At 31.4% G+C, this 17391-nt stretch overlaps 1 protein-coding gene across 2 annotated transcripts; it reads left to right on the forward strand.

Moving 5' to 3' along the window:
• Positions 1-263: 263 nt before the first annotated feature.
• Positions 264-2636, forward strand: LOC117927883 (pentatricopeptide repeat-containing protein At1g80550, mitochondrial-like). Of its 2 annotated transcripts, none has more exons than XM_034847606.1 (2): positions 264-2173; positions 2312-2636. In XM_034847606.1, exon 1 carries the CDS (start codon positions 310-312, stop codon positions 1657-1659), a length of 1350 nt encoding a protein of 449 aa, XP_034703497.1. In that variant the 5' UTR covers positions 264-309; the 3' UTR covers positions 1660-2173; positions 2312-2636. The 2 variants fall into 2 exon arrangements, with proteins under 2 accessions (XP_034703497.1, XP_034703498.1); XM_034847607.1 differs by having other exon boundaries at positions 2326-2636.
• Positions 2637-17391: the final 14755 nt, after the last annotated feature.

The raw sequence follows: 17391 nt of genomic DNA on the forward strand, positions 1-17391 counted from the left end.
TTCCTATTTTAAATATTACATTACAAAAAAAAATAATGAGGATATTTTTGTCCAAATGATGTCAAAAATGGATGAAATGTTCAAAAATTAGGTTTTGAGAGGCCCTTTCAATCAAATAACCCAAAAATATTTAGCTTTATCATATATATATATATATTTGAGACAACTAATGAAAATATTGATATTGATAAAAAAAAAAATAGAAATTACTGTACATTTACTTATTAAAAAATCCGAATCTCCTTGCCACTGCTCAGCCGCTTCGAAGAAACTACACATGAAAGAGAATCAGAGTGCAAAGCCATTACAATGGCAATGCTTTCTTTGATCTCTCCTCGACACTGCAATTCGTTTCGATGCATTCAAACTCTTCTTTATCCATTCACTCAATCCTTTTCCAAAAAACCCTTCAAACCCATTGAACCAGAGCCTCTATCAAACCCTATAATCTCCCCAAATTCAACTAGTTTTGACCACTCCACTGTGCGCCAAACTCTCTCCTGCTACGCCAATGACTGGAAACGCGCACTCGAGTTCTTCGATTGGGTTCAAACCCAATGCGGCTTCAATCACACCACTGATACCTACAATGGCATGATTGACATTCTGGGCAAGTTTTTCGAATTCGATCTCATATGGGTTTTGATCCAACGCATGAAAGCAGACCCAGTTGCGTACCCCAACCATGTCACTTTTCGTTTCGTGTTCAAGCGCTATGCAGCGGCGCATCTAGTTGAAGAAGCGATGAATGCTTATTATAGAACTGAGGAGTTTAATCTGAGGGATGAAACTTCGTATTCGAATTTGATTGACGCGCTTTGTGAGTATAAGCATGTAATAGAAGCTGAAGAATTGTTCCTAAGAGAGAGCAAAGACTTAGTTTTTAACGATGATGTGAAAATTTATAACATTATTCTTCGTGGGTGGTTCAAAATGGGGTGGTGGAAGAAGTGTAGGGAGTTTTGGGAAGAGATGGATAGGAGAGGTGTTTGTAAAAGTCTATATTCTTATTCGATATATATGGATATACAGTGCAAGAGTGGGAAGCCATGGAGGGCCGTGAAATTGTATAAGGAGATGAAGAAGAAGGGAATTGGGCTGGATGTTGTGGCGTATAACACGGTCATTCGTGCCATTGGTCTTTCAGAGGGTGTCGATTTTTCAATTCGGGTATTTCGCGAGATGAAAGAGGTGGGTTGTGAGCCCAATGTTGTGACTTACAATACAATTATCAAGCTGTTGTGTGAAAATGGGAGAATTAGAGAAGCCTATGGGGTGTTCGATCAAATGCGTGAGAAGGGTTATGCACCAAATGTGATTACTTATCACTGCTTTTTCGGGTGTATTGAGAAGCCTAAACAGATTCTCAGGACGTTTGATAGGATGATCAATAGTGGGGTTAGGCCTAGGATGGACACTTACGTGATGCTTATGAAGAAGTTTGGGAGGTGGGGATTTCTTCGACCTGTTTTTATCGTTTGGAAGAAGATGGAAGAACAAGGGTGTAGTCCGGATGCGTGTGCGTATAATGCTCTTATTGATGCTTTAGTGCAGAAGGGTATGGTAGATTTGGCTCGGAAGTATGAGGAAGAGATGTTAGCAAAAGGGCTTTCTGCTAAACCAAGGGTAGATCTTGGGACCAAGCCCCATACTGAATGATCTCTTGATGGGTGTTAGTAGTTCATAGGCCTACGGGAAGATTGATACTACCTGCATAATGCTTATATTGGAATTTAGGAGATTTAACCCCACTGCTAGATTTGTTGCTGGGGAAAATGTAAAATTTTGTGGATAGCAAAATGAAGATGTACACCAGGGAGATACAAGTGAATAGCATAACAAAAGATGTACACTAAAGGACTTTGGCCGAGCCAAGGGAGAGGGCTGGTTAGATTATTCAATGATTTTTGACAATGACTGATCAAGATTTGGCTGAATTGGCATCTATTCCCCGCTTGTAAGAATTGAAAATTTTCCAGCCAAGTTTCATCATCTGCAAGGAGGAGGAATAAAAACTTCTGCATGACTTCTCATGTGGTACTTGATCGGTGATACAAATGGCTTGGAAGCATACGAAAAGGTTTCGGCAAAGAGATTTCTTTCTGATGATTATCTGGTGAAGGCTATTTTCAGGACTTCAAGTTTCTTTTAACACATCGCACATGCAATTCTGGTAAGCTTGATAATAATAAGGCAACAGATTCGTAGATTTGTAGAATAATTGAATGCTCAAGCTCTTGTACCAGAAGCAGCTTGTGTTTGCTATTAATGTTGGCTTACATCTCATTTTAGGAAATTGATTCTTTTTTAGTTATTTCATTTCAGAACTCGGGTCCTGACTCCTGGTATTGGTATTGTTCATCAACTGGGAGAAATTCACAACAGTAGCCTGCTGGGCAGCAAAAGTTATTTCGCCACAAACTGTTTGCTGATATCCTTGTAAATTGTGGTCTTATGTATTTTATAGGTCTTTCCAAAAGGGTTCGATGGTGATATTACTTGCATCCAGTTTCTTTGTTTCTTTAATTTTTCTTCATTTTCTTGTTCTAAGCTTTGCATGATTAATTAAAGGTCACTGCAGGTTGAGACTAAGTTGAACTATCTATATATACATATATCACATGAATAATTATGAACTTGGGAATTAGGTTTGATGTAAAGTCTGTTTGGTAATAATTTTACGAAACATTTTTAATATTTTTAATACTTAAAAATTTTTATAATTCAGGTCTTAGAAATACTAAAAATGTTTTTTAAAATCACTCCCAAACGCACTCATAGTCTAGTTTCTTCATTTATAAGGAAAATTATTGTGTTTGATATTTTCCTAACTATATCGATCATATTTTGTTCTTCAAACCAACTCCAACCTTGTTTCCCCATACCAAACCGAGTCCTTGCACCGCTGCAAATTATCCTTGACCAAAATCTTTAGGTTATGTTTGATTCTCATAAAATTTGTGGGAAAGAAAATAAAAAATAAAAATAAAAATTAGATTTAAAGTTAATAAATTAGTTTTATATGTTTTTTTCCATCCATTTTATTAATTTTTTTTTTTATTTTGATATAAAAATTAAATAATTTGAAAATCCATAGTTTGGTTTTTTTTAAAAAAATATATTTGATTTTCTTTTCCATTTTCCATAATAAAATAATTTTTTAAATTTTTGATGATTGTTTTTTTGGTTCTTTTTGAAGAACATGTAAGAGAGAAATGCTTGTTGAATCCTCATTATTTGCCAGCGAATGGAGATGGTGTTTGTTTTGGTTCATGGGTGGTTGGCCAAAGGTGCTAAGAAATGGAAAAACAGAATGGAGAAAAATTTTGTCATGTTTAATTTATCTAGAAAAATAAGAAAGAAACAAAAATTAAAATTAGCAAGAGACTTGTCTATTTTTAAATTATTTAATATTTATATAAAAGAAAAAAAAATAAAAGTATATTTGATTTCTAAAAAATACTAAGAAAAAAAATATTAAGAAATTTTTTTATCATATTTGATTTTAATATGAAAAATACAAAAAAAAAAATCAAATATAATTAACATTAATAAAAAAATTATATATTTTTAAATTATTGAGAAAAAAAAACAAAATAAGTTTAAAATGACATATAAAATAATTTATTAATTTTAATTTTTTTTTTCATTTTATCATTTTTTTTTTTTTTACTTTTTCTTCTCTATTTTCTTTCCCTCTTATTTGTCCTCATATTTTTCAACAACCAAAGATACCCTAAGGTTATGTTTGGTTCCCGGAAAATACTAAGAAAAGAAAAAAAATGTAAAGGAAAATGATTTTTTCATGTTTGGTTGTTCTATAAAAAATATAAAAGAAAACCAAACATAATTAAAACTAATTAAAAATTTATATATTTTTAAATTATTTAATCTTTATATTGATGAGTTAAAATAAATAAAATGAGTTTGAAGTAACAAAAATAATAATTTAACAACTTTTAATTTATTTTTTTATTTTTCTTCATTTTTTCTTTCCTTCTACTTTTCTTTTGTATTTTTTTTCCCTTACATTTTCTCTCTAATTTTTTTTCTAGGAACCAAACATAGCCTAAATGAAATGAGTTGGAAGAAGGGTATAAAAATAACTTTATAATGGTTTTGTTTCCCTAGGTTTATTCTATGTTACATATATATTTTTTTATTTAAATCAGTTGCCCTTCGAAAATCTCCGCAATCTTTTAGGTTTATGACTGGGTGGGGAATTCGGTCAAATAGGCGGTGAGAATGGTTCGTCCCACGCGCAGAAGTTTGATGATCTTGGTGAGGAAATAATGTCATCGTGGTGGTGGGTTTTTTTACTTTTTTTTTTTTTTTTGGTTTACTCTACAACCTCCTTACTCAATATTTTTTATCTTAATTATAATTTACGAAAATAAATATATTAATTTGATAATTTAAAATAAATTTTAAGTTAATTTTATCGTACAATATTAATACTTAAAATAAAAAATTAAGTAATAAATTTTAAGTTAACAACTAAAGAATAATTTAATTTAAAATTAATTTAAATAATTAAGTAATAAGTATTAAGTTTTATTAAACACCTTTAGCATTAATAAATTATTTTTATATATTTAAATTTATTACTTTTATCAAACAACTTTAATTTAAATAATGAGTTTTAAGTTAATAACTAAAAAAATAATTTAATTTAAAGTTAACTTAAACTATTAAGTAATAAGTATTAAGTTTTATTAAATAAGAAATGTTAATAAATTATTTTCATATATTTAGAGTAATTTTACTTATTTTTAACTCTTTCATTTAAATATAAAGATTAATTAATTTTAAAATATATAAGTTTTTAACCACCACTCCAAAGAAAATATATTAATTAAACAGATTTTTAATTGATAAATTATTAATTTATTAAGGAATTTATTATTTTCTTAAAATATTATATCTAATATCGTTTAATTGTAATTAAGCAAATTATTTTTTATTTTTTTTTTACTAACGGGCTATTTTTTTTTTCAAAGTATTCATTTTTTCAAATATATATGTAGACCCCCATTTGGGGGCTCATTTTCTACAGCTTACCTTTTGCCAAATGTCACCATCTAGGGGAAGCCACGTGTCACGTTTTGACTAGCTGCTAGGGAATCAGCCTTGCTTTTTGGGAAGCAAATCAGAGGCTGACACGTGGAGGGGTCTTCTAGAAGGTTCCTGCAGGCTGTTAGGAGGAGCGGAGGAGAGAGAAAGAGGCTACAGGCTGGAGAGTAGTGCTTTTGGGATGGTTTTCTGCAGGTTGTTGGAGGGGCAGATCCGGGATAAGAAAAAAGGATTTTTCTGGAGGCTTTTGAGGGAGACTGCAGGGAGCTTTTGAGGAGGGGGCTGTTGGTTTGGTTGTTTTAGGAAGTGAGGGGCAGACGAGAGAGGGGGGTTTTTTGGGAGGCTGTAGAGGGAGTTTTTTTCGAGAAGAAAAGAAGAGGCTGCCATTAGAGAGTGGCAGAGAGCTTTTAGGGGGGTTTTTCTTTTTGGTTGGGTTGCTTGAGGAGCTTGTGAGGGAGGAATCCATGGAATGAACTGGAATTTAACCATCTTCACTTGAGGAAACCAGGTACGTACTCTGCAATCCTCTCATTCCTCAGTATTCTTTGTTTTCCTCAGTTTGTCACTGATTGTTTTTCAGCATTATGTTGATAGTGAAAAAGTATAGAGAATCACATGTTTCCTTTTTAATGATCTCTAAATTGCTTTTATAGTGCTTTAATGTGTTCATTCTTCATTTGGTTCTGTTGGGAACTAGTTTGATTTCGTTCTTCCTTGATGTTTGCAGTCACGTTACCCACTCACATCTGAACTATATCTCTTGTCTAACCCACTCATTTTCTTTCAAGCTCACTGATCGTCCATGAGATGAAGCTTGGACTAAGTTTTTTTTAATTAAATTTGTTTTAGTTTTTTTTTCTTTGTTTTCCCCTCCCTTTTATTTTTCTCCTGCTTCTGGCTTGCAAATGGGGGATGGATTTCTTTTCTTCTAGAGAAGATTTGAGGATGTTATGAGGTATTGTTGCGTTTGATATCGGATGATTGGGTTTGTTCCCACTTGAATCAGCTTCCGGGTTCTTTGAGATATCGGGTATTGAGGGTGCAGAAGTTAGAATGCTAAGTGATGAGTTTGAGAGAATTTCAGGAAATGAAGTAAGCACAGTCATGTTACCACAGGTTTCTTTTGGTACTGTAGAAGAATAAGATGTTTTTTTTTTGGTGGGATACATGAAGGACGCAACTCTCAATTTACTGCTGGTTCTTCCTCAAGTTTTGATGCAGAAATTGATCATAGCGGAAGGCGGAACGCAGATGAAAGTTTCAACATGAGATACAGCAACACAGTCCCACTTGCAATCCCGGGCCCATATGCGTAATGGGAATTTGCATATCCACCTAAGCTCTAATCTGGTTTGCCTCTGCAGGATTGTACAAATTTGGCTTTGCATTGTGCTCAGTAAAAGATAAAGGGAGAAGAAGAGAGAGTCTCAACCACATGCATAACCATGCCCCGTCTTCATACCCATACATACCATCAATTCCAAAACCACCGTCCCTATCCACTATGCCTATCATCAAATCATACTTCATTCCCTCATATCCTATTTGTTAGTCTCTGCCCAAATTCTTATTTTTCCTCGTGCATGAAAATCCTCACACCCACTTCATAATTCCTATCTCCATGACCCTAGCCTTTACATATATCACTATATAATTTCTACCTTCATTCCTATGCATATGGTCATTGACTTATGCTGCGTTCCTATTGTACCATTACACTGTACTCCTATTGTCCCTACTACCAAGTCTACCCCTCCTCACACGTTTCTCACCACTTTTCTCTCTCTACACCACAAGTATACCCATATCACTGCACTCCCTCATATTTCCAACTCTACTAAACATGCTTCTCTCACTATCTTCCTTCTCCGCACCACGCAAAGGACACCCAAAACCCATCTCTGAGCTCATCATCCCCGAATATTCATACCCATTTCTTGTAACTGGGCATTGTCCCAATTCACGTGATTTCAATGGAGACTGTGTTGATGGAAGGAGTCGTTATTTTCTTGGGATTCATGGTCATGATTACAGTAAACGCTCTTGCCCTGGCAATTGTAATAGACATGACAAGTGCCTTTCATCTGAGGTCTGCTGATATGTCAATGGGTACACTGGCATCAGCTGCTCTACTGCCGTTTGTGATGAATAATGCAGCCTTCATGGAGGGGTCAGTGATAATGGAGTTCCTGGAAAACGACTAGCTTGTTGGATCTCGATCCAGAAGAGTGACAAGGATAGTGACAATAGGGTTCGGGTGTGCCATAACAGCATGATCAGTCAATGAACTCCCTCTCTCGCAAGCATCCGTGTTCTCAGATCAGCAACAACTGCAGTTTAGAGCCCGTTTCAGTCTGGTGCGCGTCATCTGGAGGCACATTCGGGTGCGACGCCAAATGGCATGGCCATTTTGAAATCATACCAGAGAGATGTGGTTCGTTTGAAAGGAATAGACAGTATAGAAACATTGCAGTTTGGCAATTCATTGGACAAGACTGTAAGACTTCGGGACCTTAACATGAAGGCCGCTGCATAGATAATGAGCAACTCATGCTGCAGTCCAAGCATGGAGCGAAGAGGGATAGCCCCAGCTGCTACAAAGTTCAGGAAACTGAGGGTTGGGTATCTCGAGTCAACATTGATGGGATTAATGGCCTTCTCGTGTCAGTCAGATCAGTCATGATCATGTCTCGGATATTGCTACAGTCATCCGACATGGTGACATCCTCAAGCCTTGCATCGAATCAGGAGGGAAAGAGAAGACAGAGAGGGAGGGAGATCTAGAGAGAGCAAATATGCTGCTGACGGTTCTATTCGCCAACTCAGAAGGCAACATATTAGTCGAACGATTTGGTGGAGTCCCAGCAGAAGAACGACTGCATTGGAGATCTTTCTTGGTTAAATTGAGAGCAAACAAATGGACTTTGCGACGGTTGAGAAACGTGTCCGAATGGCTGGAGGCAGAAGGACATGAATTGTGAGGAATCTGTGTATTCGGGAGGATACTGCAAGGTATCTCTTAAACCTTGGCGTCAACTCATTCCCATTATGAGCCTAAGACTCGATCAATGCGTGAAGATCCTCTTCCTGAAGCTGATCCAAACGAGAAGTTCAGAAGGAGATGCTTTAACGGCTGGGAAAAATTGTCTACAGCACTTGGAGTGGAGTAGATCCTCTGGTTGCCTCGAAAGAATTCACCCAGGACTTTGTTGATCAGACTTCTTTCATAGAGTATTTCAAGGCATTGTGGATGCCTAAGATAGAAATGTGGTTTGATATGATGAAAACACTTCCAATTGCAAGCCAGGAGGTATCAGGCGCTCTAGAAGTATATCATGTGAAGTTACCTCATGATCGTTTTGTTTGGTCGATGTCTCTCTATGGTACCAGCACTATTGCAGTCACCGAATATTGGTCATAAGCAACTTTGCTTCCAACCTGGGTGAATTTCAGATACAGATTATGCTATATTGAAGGAATTGGCAGAGAAATGGTCAAGTTGCCCTTTGAGTTTTGCTGGTCGTTTTCTTGGATCAAAGGTGATTGCACTGTTGACAGTGGTGATGATGCGGAGTAGGGGTAATTTGGCCAAGTACTGACTCAAACAGGATCAAATGCTATGCAATTGCACCTGCAAGGTGTATGTCATTAATTCTAGCAGCGGGTTATGCAGATCTCATCAATTCAGTTGTACTTCAGGTTGACTTTCTACTCAAGGCTCCATCCCTGCTGCATGGCCATCTTAGCATGGCCACTTTTATGAGCCACGTGCCCCCCAAAATCCTTTCCCTTTTGTTTTTCAAAAATAATTTCCTAACTCCGTTTTCAAATGTTTTTCTAGCTTATGTCATTATTATTATTATTATTATTATTATTATTATTATTATTATCATCATCATTATTGTTTTTATTTTTTTTTATTTGTTTATTTATTTATTTTTTAAACGACTTCAAATCACCAAATCTCTCATCTTTAGAGTTTTAGGTACCAAAATCTCATTTTTAATAAAATTTGGTCGCCATTTTCTTTTTGGCAAGCCACTTTCGAATTTTCTTTGATTTTCAAAAAATGTTTTAAAATAAGTGTGAATTTATTTTTTTTTTTTTCGTAATTCTTGGTGACGGAATTTACGAAATTAATTCATACAAAAATAAACGGGCTTTGGTGGGGGCCCAACATCAAATGAATTTTCTTTAAAATAAAAGTGAATTTTGAGTGAAGTGTCATGCATGCCTTTGATGATTTCGCATTCAATTTAGAGACATGTGAGCTATGTTATGCTACTTATTGTGCACTAACCTTTTTCCTTGATAGTGCATGATGATTCGTTGCCCAGGTACGCGCTCACCCTCACTCTGGTTAATTCACATGCATTTTTCGACTCTCATACGTGTATGATTGATTCGAGTATTCATTGATTTTCACATTGATTGCCACGTAAGCTTCATTTTATTAGTAGAGACCCGTCTTTAGGGACTTAGAGGGGTGCTACGGTCTTTACCGTACCTTCCCGATAAGTAACCTGACCCCCGGACCCGATCCGGTTTTTCACAGACCACCTTTTCCAAAATAAGGAGTCGCTCTTAGGGTTTTTCTTTCTTATTTTGTTTACCCTTTAAAAATAAAACAAAAATAAGTGGCGACTCCAAGTCATTTTTGAATCAATAAAAATCAATCTTTTTCAAATAAAAATCGAGCTCGCCATCGAGTGGGAAACGCATGAGCATCGAAATGCGGGGTCCACAATATAGCATTTATGTTATTTAAACAAGTAACACTATACATATTTTACAAAGGTTTCCTAAATAAATCATATGAATTTAGTTGCATATTAAAAAATTATTAATTTATATAGTAAGTGAGTCTTATAGAAGCTACACATTTTTCTATAATGTATCATCTAATAAATTTATTGAATTATTAATTCAACACGATGATCCCAGAACCGACAAAAATATTATTTATAAAAGTCTTCAAAATTTCTACTATAATTAATTTATCAAGGTTGTATTATACTTCAATGATATTTCCTAGTATAACAAAATATTAGAAAAAAAAAATCATTTTTTTTAACATTTTTAACATTTTTTTTAAGCAATTGGAGTCAAATGGAACTTGAAAAATGATTTTCTCATATATGTTTTTATTTTTAAAAATGTGAAAAAAATCATATATAATTAAAATTAATTAAAAACTTATATACTTTTATATTTAATCTTTATATAAAAGAATTAAAATAAGGGGAATGAGTTTGAAGTAGTATAAAAATACTAATATATTGATTTTAAATCTATTTTTATTTTTCATTATCTTTTTTCTTTTTTTTCTTTTTCACCATATTTTTCTTAAAAAAAATAAAAATAAAAAAATTGAAAACCAAACATATTAAACATAAAGAAAGAAAATGAGAAAATATTAAAATATTTTTGTTCCCATTTTCCTAAAAGAAACTAATGAAAATTTAAGGAAAATAAATTACTAAAGAATTTAATTTTTTTTCTTTAAAATCTTGCAAAGACATTCATATAAAAGACAATTTCATTTAATATTTTTCCCAAATTTTCTTCTCAATTTTTTCACCTTGAACTTGGGAATGAACAATAGCCTTAAATTTCTTACAACCTACCACGGGGATAGAAATGATATTTAACATTTTTATATTTCCTTACATCCCAACTTTGGGGTAAAAAAAAAAAGAACTAATTAAGCCCAAAATATAATAAATGGGATGGTTAAAAATTGAAATTAGGGCACTTGTTAGATTAGTGTCATCGAGGTGCAATAGAGCACTGTCTTTAAAGTAGATTTGTCTTTTTTTTAAGATCAATCTTAATGTACTATGGAATTAGCATCCTACCTTCAAAATGTAATAATCAGAATCTTATCGAAGGTGTACTCCTTAAATAAAGTAAATTAAAACTTGAGTAGTGGGAAAAGTTGAGACTTAGAAGAACCTTCAAAAGATGCATGACGAAGAGAAAGGTTGCAGTAGCAAGAAGGCTGCAAACCCAGATGCAATAACTTAAAGATTGCAACACACTTAAATGCAGCAATGGGAATGACTACTGTAGTGGACTCAATGTTAAATAAAAATCTAAGAATTTAGTCTTAGACAACTTAACTAAACCTAAAACTAACAAAGCAAAAAACAAAACAAAACTGAAGTAGGGTACTAATCGAACTAAAGTGATTAAGTTTTGACAAAGTATTGTCTTTAAAATAGATTCACACCCCTCAAAGAAGAACACTAGTGTAGAAGGGAACATACGTTCTATCTCTAAGATACAACTATTAAGAACATTACCTTAGGTGCACTTTGTTAATGAGATATATATATATATATATATAGTACATTTTGAGATTTTAAAAATAGTTTAGAAAAAGGAAGATTATATAGGACTTGAGAGTGTTATTAAAGACTCAGATGCAACAAGCATACGATTGTTGTAGACACAAATGTTATTGGTTGTAATAGGGTAGTAGTTGCAATAGGACTTAGAAGATGACTTTATTAATGCAAAGTGTGAAGGTTGGATTTAATTTAAATTTAATATAAATTCCTTAAAGTTTAGAAAATACAGTTTGTTTCGTTTGTTTGGCCAATATTTTAAAAAGTTAGATTTATTAATGTGAGATTTTGTATTCAAAGTTTGTTGTCGACCAATTGGTTTGAATCTACCTTTCCATTGGGGGTAGGTCCAGATTTCTTCATCCACATATTTTGTATTTCATTTATATCAACTACAAGTAATGATATAATGAGACTTTTGGGCATTAACATTTTTTTGTACTAAAATTCAAGAAAAAAAAAGAATTTTTAAAAAGTTATTTGAATTTTCATAAATTAACTTTCCTATATTTAAAGTGTGGACTAATATACAAAATTCATCATAAAAATTAGGGTTTTCCGTTCTAAATTCAAAAATCTTCAAATTCTATAGAGACTTAAAAGAGTAGATTAATTTTTATCTTCTTGTTCATTTATATAGATTATTTGACTTTTAATAGTTGTATAATTGAGGGAGAGGTACCGTATTGTATGATAGGGGAATATATCCATAATTTTAGTTACCTACCAAATATAGGTATAGAGCCTCTTATCATAATTTGAGTTACCTACCAAATATAGGTATAGAGCCTCTTATCATTGACTTTCGCTTTGATGCTAAAACAATATTGTAATTTTATAATTCATCTAGTGCATTGTTTAATATTTCCATTTTAATATTTCCTTCATGTAAAGTTGAAGAAAATGTGATGGGTTCAAATATTATAGACCACAACAAATTCTTATTCCATTGATGAAAGAACAAGCCATGTTTAGAAAAATCATAGTAAATATGTTTCATTCCTAGGTTTAAGGTTAAAGCGGGTTTGAGTTGTAAATATCAAGTGATTTGAGTTGTCTAATCAAGGTTTATAAAGAATATTGAGGAATAGATGAAAGAGAAAAATAAAAAAGTTCCCTTTCTAATATAAGATAAAAAGTAAAAAGAAAATTTGTAAAAAGAGCATTTTTAAAGAATATAATTTATTTTTTCTTAATCTTTTATTAACAAGGCAAACAAAAAAAATTCAAATTTTTTCATATCTTTTTTTTCATTATATATATTTTCTCTCTATTTTTCCTCCGAACATTTTCGAACTATATAAGGAGAGTCTCAAATATCCTGCAATGTAGTTTTGGATTAAAATTATATTTGATGTTTTTAAGAGTGCATTCAAGAGTATTTTTATTTAAAATATTTTTAATTGATTTTTTTTTTTAAAAAAATAAGTGATTTTTTCAATTTTTAAAAAATGTTTTTAAAATTTTGCTAAATTCATAATTTTTCTTTTAAAAAAATTTATGCTAAAATATTTTCTCAAAGCATTGATACACGTGACTCTTTAAGTATCTTTCTATCTTCTCCTTCACATGTGTACTGCATGCTGGCAGGAAGACTTCTTAACTAAGTTGAAAATGAGAAGATGTTCATTATTCAGTGAGTTTGCTAAAGAACATGTGAGGCAGCAATCACACTCAACCACAAGCAACCAAATTAAGACAAAAAGGAAAAAAGGGAAAAAAAAAAAAAAAAAACAAAGAGAGAAGAAAGCCTCCATTCCTTATGATGTGAAAGCCTCATTCTCTCACACATAACACACCAGATTGAATGGCCATGTACACCAAAAAATCTTCTTCAATCCATCATGGCGTCCAACTCTAACTCAAACTTGGATGAGCTCAAGTGGGCGACTCAAACACGTAAAATCCTAGATGAAGAGGTTGGATACGAAGGTGAAGTTCCTGTATGCATCTTCAATGTCCCCAAAACCCTATTGGCTACTGAGCCAGATTGCCATATCCCACAAAGTTGAATACATTTTACCCCTCATGCTTTTATTTTACTTCCTCATATTCTAAACTTAATACTTTGTCTTCCAAATTTGTTTATACTTACTCCCCTAAATACAAAAATTTCATAAAATTATAAAAAGAATTGTTTTTTTTTCCACAATCCAAACAATAATTTGAATTTGGATAGAATCAATTTTAAGTTTGTAAACTTAAAGTGAAAATTTCGAAATGCCTTCTAAATACGGCATATACCAATTTTGATTTTAGAGGGATGTTTGTATATTTATTCGTGATTTTTGGATGCAACTTTGAAGTGTAATAACTTTGAATTTGGATAATAAGTATTTTTCTTTACATTTCAATCTTATATTTTCACTTGATATGTTATTCATTGACTTTTTAATTAGTTTAGGGGTAAAAGTTGCTCTTTTAATTAACAAATTTAAGAGTTAAAAGTATTGAGTTTTGAATGTGAGGGACAAAGTGAAACACGGTCAAAGGTTGAAGGGGAGAAGTTGACTAATAATATAGCAAGTTGGTGCAAATATATATATAGTTGAATACTAATTTAGCAAGTTGGTGCAATGATTCTTGTGTTACTTTCTAATCAAACATGACGAGAAAAAAAGTCTAGAGGACAAACCGGCTCTAATCTTAAGTGGTAAGCATGCTCAAATGCATTTTGAGGTGGGAAAAGCAGTTTTGTGGTGGAAATGAAAATTAATTTCTAAATATTTTTGTTATTTTCATAAATAAAAGTGATGAAGCTATTGAAACATTGCGTTTTTAATTAACGTTTTAAAATTACTTTAAAATTAAAATCTTTTAGAATGATATCATTAGATGTTGATATATTTCTGACATTTCTTAAAAGAAATGTGAAAGATATATATTTTTATTTACCTAGGTCTAGTCATTGAATTATCTTCAAATTAATATTTTATTACCTATTTTAGATTTGCCCCTTTATATTAATCATTTAGAAAAAACAAAAATTTTATGTTAATATTAATAGAACCAATCACTCAAATTAACATAGGTATAACATAGAAAAATCATCTAACAACCTACTACGTGTAAAAAACCACGAGTGATCTCTCAACCATTAATAATCTACTAAATATGTGAAAAATGTACATAATTTTACTTTATCAAATAGACCTACTCCATAAGGTCTTATATTGTCAGCATTTACACTTTTTTTCCACATCTCGATGTGGTATTTTCTTGTGCTCCTTAATGGATCTCTTGAAATCTTTATAACAATTTTGCAATGAGATCACAAACATTTGTTGTAACCTAAAGTTACTCTAAAAAAATATCTTGAAAGTTTTAAAGTTAAGGATCAAGTTTTTGATGAATGATTATATTTTTTCTACTAGGTCCATAAAAATCCACCGCATCTTTCAAATAGAATCTCTGTTTATATTTATAATTTTTTTTTTTTAGAATTATGAATTGTTTTCTAATTCTAAAATATTTAAAGATCATTTTTAAAATCAAATAACAATTTAAAGATAACTATAATTTTAAAACTTACTAAAAATATCCCAAAAATTCTCTTTATTACCAAACATAAATTTAGAGATAAATATAATTTTAAAACTTATGAAAAATAATTTTTGAAATTAAAAAATACAATAGAAATCAAATTAGGAAATATAAAGATTTTTCTTCCTAATTTATTGTATTAGCCAAGTTGCATCTAATTAGTAAAAAATGAACAAAAATATCAACTAAGTTCCATATATATCACAATTAATTTGGTTGATAATTTTTTTTTGTCTTTTCCTTTCTTTAGATCTTATATCTATAGATAATAGATCCTTATGTCAATATGGATATCATTCATTAGTAATTTCAGAAAAATAGGTAGAGAAAAAAAAAATTGAGAAAAAAACTTACCTTTCATTTCCTTGTAACTTCAATTTTTTTTTTTTTTTTAATGAACAAATGAGTTGATATCATTTTATATTGGATCAATAAATTATTGGGCTGAGGTTTGGATAAACGTAGAGATATTGCCAATGAATTTATATCCCATCCTTGTCATTGATTTGATCTTTTTCTCTCTAGTGATATCCTTATTCAAAATCCAAGTGACAATTAATCTTTCAATTTTGTCCAAAATTACATTTAGTGTCTTTAAATATCACATCCCTTTATAAAAGATTTTTTACTATATTTTTACTTAATTTATAAATTATTATTAATATAAATTAATTATTTAATTGGTTTATATTTTAGGTATCTGGGTACAATTTTTAGTTTTTTTCTTATAAAATAATAATAATAAATTATATATAAAATATAAAAGCCTTTTGAGACTTATATAAAGATTTTAAAAATTGAGGAATTAAAATGTTTTTACTATTTTATATTTGAAATATTTTAAAAATATTTTTTAAGCAAATAAGGTAAGTTCATATGTTATATATAAAAGTTATTATATTTTATATAAAAATTATTTTTATTTTATATTTTAAAGGTAAAAGACAAAAAATATATCCAAACAAGCATTTAATATTGTAGGGTTTATAGGAATTTTGTATAGCTACAAAAGTTAAAATATATCTAAAACCTATATACCTATGTATATATAAATATAAAAATTTTAGTGGATTAAATTATCATTAAATTTAGTTTTTTTTTAAAAAAAAAAATTAATTTCATGGTTCAACAAGATTTGGACTTATTGGACACGTGACACAATTTTGGAAGACTATGACTATAATAATAATAATAATAATTATTATTATTATTATTATTATTATTATTATTATCTTGTTGATAAAGCCTCCAAAAGAAGAAATGTTGCTAAAATTAAAAAATTAAATTCCTTGAACTAAACAACTAAAATTTGAGAATTCAAAATCCGATTCTCTACCTCCAAAACAAATCAAGAAGAGATTAGAAAAAATTTCAGGTGAAAAGAGGCTTCATAAAAAGAGAAGAAGCTTTATAAAATCTTTCTACAAGTTTAATAAATGGTAGAAGGGCTACCTGCAAGTTCGGTAATAGGGTTGCATACATGTTTTTCGTCATTCAACAAATTCATTTGAGAAAAAGTCACTCTAGACCCTCAATTAATCTTCAAATTCAATAAAATAATTTTGTTATCGTTCTTTAAGTTATGGTCAAAACGAAAGAATCAGATAAATATATTGTACCCCACAAATTTTAATTTTAAAAAAATCTTTGTTCGCATTATTTTTCTTGTTATTTTGTTAATTTTGTAGTATTTTCACAAAATTTGTGTGTACGGTATCCATCAATTTATCTATCTTAGGGGAAAACCAAGCCCGTGTTTGGAATATCTTATGAGCTATGACAAAAAATGGCTGTCGGAAAAAGACGGTGTGGTGACTATGCTGTGATACTAAAACGACATCATATTTATCCTACTAATTAATACTTTGTCGAAGGCAAGCTAGCTAGGCAACAAACATTTCTAAAATTCCCTTCACACAGGGGGTTACAGAAAAAAACAAAGTGTTATCTTGAAAATTTCATAAACCCAACTTGTATTCCACTCACGTACTTGTCACGGCCCCTCAGAAAACTTCAATTTTGGGTTGCAGAACACATTTCCACGTCTCCTTTTTTCACATTCATACCACATGCTGCCTAACTGCCCTTCTGAATTAAGTACTTCAAAGGGAAAAAAATGTCCTTTTGAACAAGAAACCATGTGGAAAACGCAGGATTAATTAATTCTATCATCTCTCTTTGAATCTCATCTGTACGTGGCCTAACGGCCGGCCTCCCAAATTAATCTCAGAGTGAGAAGGAGCCTCGATCGGTTAATTGTGGAATGTTTATAAAAAAAAAAAACATGTAGAAAACGCATTCTCATTAAAGTCCATCAATCCTATGTCCTTCCAAAGAGAAAATCGCTTCATTCACGGCATGTCTCGTAATATATGTAATAAAGCCTCATTTTTCTAACTCCCTCATACCTAATACACCACATTGA

This window comes from Vitis riparia, chromosome 13, assembly GCF_004353265.1.
Source record: "Vitis riparia cultivar Riparia Gloire de Montpellier isolate 1030 chromosome 13, EGFV_Vit.rip_1.0, whole genome shotgun sequence".
NCBI lineage: Eukaryota > Viridiplantae > Streptophyta > Magnoliopsida > Vitales > Vitaceae > Vitis > Vitis riparia.